Source organism: Orycteropus afer, unplaced genomic scaffold (genome assembly GCF_000298275.1).
Source record: "Orycteropus afer afer isolate SDZICR_OR568_19922 unplaced genomic scaffold, OryAfe1.0 scaffold00042, whole genome shotgun sequence".
Lineage (NCBI taxonomy): Eukaryota > Metazoa > Chordata > Mammalia > Tubulidentata > Orycteropodidae > Orycteropus > Orycteropus afer.
This window is the reverse complement of record NW_006921629.1, coordinates 11,849,251-11,853,603: the sequence shown is the minus strand read 5'-3', so window position 1 is coordinate 11,853,603 and position 4,353 is coordinate 11,849,251. Positions and strand designations below refer to the sequence as shown.

At 42.9% G+C, this 4,353-nt stretch overlaps 1 protein-coding gene across 1 annotated transcript in view; it reads right to left on the bottom strand.

Annotated features, from left to right (window-relative positions):
• Nucleotides 1-4,353, bottom strand: part of RAP1GAP2 (RAP1 GTPase activating protein 2) — a 145,985-nt gene that overhangs the window by 61,999 nt on the left and 79,633 nt on the right. Inside the window, exons 7-8 of the mRNA XM_007937578.2 lie at nt 2,066-2,144; nt 1,191-1,244 (exon numbers count right to left, since the gene is read on the bottom strand). Of these exons, the coding sequence (XP_007935769.1) occupies nt 1,191-1,244; nt 2,066-2,144 (133 nt within the window). The remainder of the gene's footprint in view (nt 1-1,190; nt 1,245-2,065; nt 2,145-4,353) is intronic.

Below are 4,353 nucleotides of genomic sequence, written 5' to 3'. Positions count from 1 at the left end.
AGTCCAGTGTTGGGGCCATTGTGCGTTCTGAGTGCCCCCTACCAAGGGGGCTCATCTTCCAGCACTACATCAGACAACATCTGGTTGTGATCCACAGGATTTTCATTGGCTAATTTTCAGACATGGAACTCCAGACCTTTGTTCCTAACCTGTCTTAGTCTGCAAGCTCCACTGAAACCTGTCCCTATGGGTGATCCTGTTGGTATTTGAAATACCAGTGACATAGCTTCCAGCATCGTAGCAACATGCAAACCACCACAGTACAACCAACTGACAGACAGCTAGTAGTACGGGTGAACAGCTATTTCTTACAGACTCGTAGCCAATTAGGAACATTTCAGACATTTGCTCCAGAGAGTTTTGGATGTTCCAACCTATACACTCTTCCCTATCAAACATGTCCCCTTATGGTTCCTAATTGTCAGAGTTGGGGCCCAGGGAACTGACTATGAACATACCCAAGCAGGCTTCAGCTGCCACAGCCTTGGGCCACAGCAGGAAACTTAGAAGCACAGCCTACTGTGATTTCTCTCTCAGTCCCTGCTGGTTCACGAAGCAGTTGGTGCACTGGGTCTTTTCCTGTGGCCAATTTAAAGCAATTCACTGTCCATGGTAATTGTTTATGAGTGAGTTTGTGGGGTTGTTGTTATTGCTGCTGTTATTGCTCCTCTCCCCACCTACACCTCCACACCAGAATGGGGTTCAAGATCCAATCACATCCTTAGAAAACCAGTAACAGAGAGCCAGCCAGTTTATTAACCAGGCCCAGAGCTGTAGAAACATCAGCAATGGGGAGTGGCTGTCTGGACTTTCATTTCTTGGTGAGGTTCTGCCTTCCCCACCCCTAACCCCCCAAGATGTCAGACTGGATCTGCACCAGCCCTCCCAACCACAGGCAGAATCATCCCCACCCTATCACTGGCCTCAGGGAGGCATAACTGAGGCAAAATAGAGAAATGACAACATTGCTACATCTCTGTTATCTCCACAAACAGGCTGGAGGCAAATTCAGATGGACTAGAAATACAGGATGGACTCTCAGTGGACCCATTTATGAAGAGGTGGGCAGGTTTACCATGGAGACCCCCACAAAACCCCACCAAGAGAACCTCCCAGAGAACCACAGGTATTGCAAACCCATGTCAAGATGCAGATCCCTGAGTAAAAGGAAGAGGGCAGGAAGGTCTCACCTTAGGGTACAGGATAGGGTTAAATTTCAGCCCCACTGCATCATCACAGAAAGCCTGAGCAGAAAGAGAAACATACAGTTTAGGGACCACGTTTGTAGAATACATCTGGGCTCCTCTACCTACCAAGAGAAAGCAGCAAAGGAGGGCAAGACATGAAGGTTCAGAGTGTGGGTTCAAATCCTGACTCTCCTGCTCACTAATAGGTGCCCAGGAAAGTTGACTAATCTCACTGGGGTTTCCTAAGAAAATGAGGGGAGGGACAAGATGAAACCACAGACCTCTTTCCACTCTGACTCCAAGAAAATAGCATAAAGCTATCCAGCCCCAACTCCCACGTAAGGTATTCAGCATGATTCTGCCTGGCATTCCTGCTCCCAGAGGATGGGCTAACACAACCTGGCCAACCCCCTTTTTCCTGACTTGGTCTCTGGTTCCCAGTATCCCAAACCAGTAGTCTGGACCCTCCACCAGCTGACTGCTCCTTACACCAGGGGATGCTCTATTCTGGGCATCCTTCAGCCCAGCTCAGGCCTCTCCTTTACCATGAAGGCTCCCCTGGTCACCCTCCACCCACTCCCCACCCCCAGCCCTGTCTTTCCATTTCTCTTATCCCCTGAATTAACTGTGCGTGACTTGGGGACAGGGACCATGGGTTATGTATGCTCTCCCTCAGTAGCCTCAAGAGCAAGGATGAGATAGGGAGGGTACAGGGAAGACAACGTCTCTGCTAATACCCCTTCTCGTGTCCCTATCCATACAGATAAAGGCCAAAGAGAAAAGAGGCTGTCCCCTCCCCAAAGGCAGAGCCAACCCAGGACAAGCCTGCACTCCCACCGAGAGGCCAGCTGTGGGCTACAGGATGGGTCGGTTTTTACCTTTGCAATCTGAGGGACGCTGGGCAGCTTGCTGAGTCCAGCCAAGGGGATTCGCTCATGCACTGTCTTCACTTTGGACCTGCGTGGGTAGAGGAGGAAGGTGAGAATAGGGTGTCCATGAGAAATGAGATCAATGAGGAAGGCATCTGAGACCACACCAGACCACAAATTTTAGTGCACTTGGTTTCATGCCTGTCTAGAGTCAAATCTACCTCATTTTACCCAAGCATTCCATTGAGGAGGCGGGGTGTCATGGACTCTTACTTAGGCACCCCGGGGTGACACAAATGGTTAAGTCATCATCTACTAAGTGAGAGTCTGGCAGCTCAAACCCACCCCGAAGTGTCTCAGAAGACAAGCCTGGAGATATATTTCCAAAAAGTCATAGCCTTGACAACTCTGTGGACCAGTTCTGTGCACTTATGGGGTCACCAAGAGTCAAAGTCAACATGATAGCAACTAACAACAACTCAAGTACCCCAGGGAAGGAGAACACTTCAAGAACCTTCTGGAAAGTCTGTCTGCAGCTGAAATATTCTTGGGAAATGCAAATCGCTGCCTTCAACATCACCATTATTTTTTGGTTTGCTTGCAGGTTTTTTGTGTCCCCCCAAAGAATTGGGCACAGTTTTCCGGATATATTTGGGTTCTGACATATGATTAAACCGCTATGAAAAAGAAAAGCTAATATTTGAAAATCTGGATTCACTCATAATATAAATAGGATGAAAATGTGCTTTATAAAGGGATTCACCGTAAGTCTCTAAATTTAGCCTGTTCCCCTGATTCATTTAGCACATTACGAAAGTGTTGAATTTTACTGCTTTTCTGCATCTGCTGAGATAATCATGTGGTTTTTAATCTGTTAACCTGGTGGATTACATTTCTGTTAAGCCATCTTTTCATTCCATGGGGAAACCTCCACTTACTTCTGATGTATTATTTTTAATATCCTGTTCAATTGAATGTGTTAATATTGTATTGAGATTTTCATATCTATGATCAAGAGCAACAGTGGCCAATTTTTTTATTTTCTTATATGTCCTTTGACACATTCCAATATCAAAGTGCTATCCAGCCTCATAAAATTTCTGGATAGCTTCTTATTCTTTAAATAGTTTGAATAAGATAGGGAATATCTATTTCTTAAAAGTTTGCCAAAATGCACCTGTATAATCTATGGGCCTGCTGTGATTTTGGGGGGTTTTTATGAGGGTGGTGGGGATACTTTTGGCTACCAATTCAGTTCTTAAATGGTGAATGGTTAGGTCTTCTACTCATTGAGTTAATTTTGGTAATTTATGTTTTTCTATAAAATTATCCATTAAATGCATTGATTGATCTGAAGTTGTTTGTGGTATTCTCTTTGATGTCATCTTCACTTGTAGTGTGTCTCCTCCTTTATGGCTGTTTTTATTTGTATTGTTTCTTTTTCCTAATCAGCCTTAGCTGGAGGTTTATCAATTTTATTAGCCTCTTCAAATATATAGCTTTTGGTTTTGTTGATCATTTCTATTCTTTTTTAATTTTTGCTTTCTACTTCACTAGCTTGTTTTTGTCTTTTTAATTTCCCTCCTTCTGTTTTCTTTGGGGTTTTACTATTCTATTTTTGACTTCCTGAGTTTCATGCTTACTCATTTGATCTTTCTTTCATCTTTACAAACACACTTAGATTCAGCAATTCTCCCCCGAGTACCACTTTAACTACATCCCACACATTTTGATAGGTAGCATTTTCATTGCCACTTAGTGGTAAATATTTTGTCAGTTTTTTTTTGTGATTTCCTTGTTGGTCCATGACTTATTTAAAAGGGTTTTCCTTATTTTTTAAATTTTCCAAATGTATGAGATTTTTTCCTTCAGTCTTAATTGTTGAGTTCTAATTTAATTGTCTTACATTCAGAGAACATGATCTTCAAGGTTGACTTAATATATGGACTTTTTTTCTATGTGGGTTTGAAAAAAAAATGTGTTTTTCAACAAAGATAAACCCTTTTACATATACAATACTGCATTATCAGTGATAACAAATGTTAATCTACAAGTAAATAGATGGGTAGACAGGCTGAATGATCAGGTATGTGTAGGCAAAAGGAAATATACCCATGACCATATATAAAGTTGGCAGATGATATTTCTACATACGTATTTGTATGTGCAAACGTTTGCAGCAGTATATTGACAGAGAACTTTCAGAGGTTCAAGCCAGATTCAGAAGAGGACGTGGAACAAGGGATATCATAGCTGTTGTCAGATGGATCTTGGCTCAAGGCAAAGAATACCAGAAA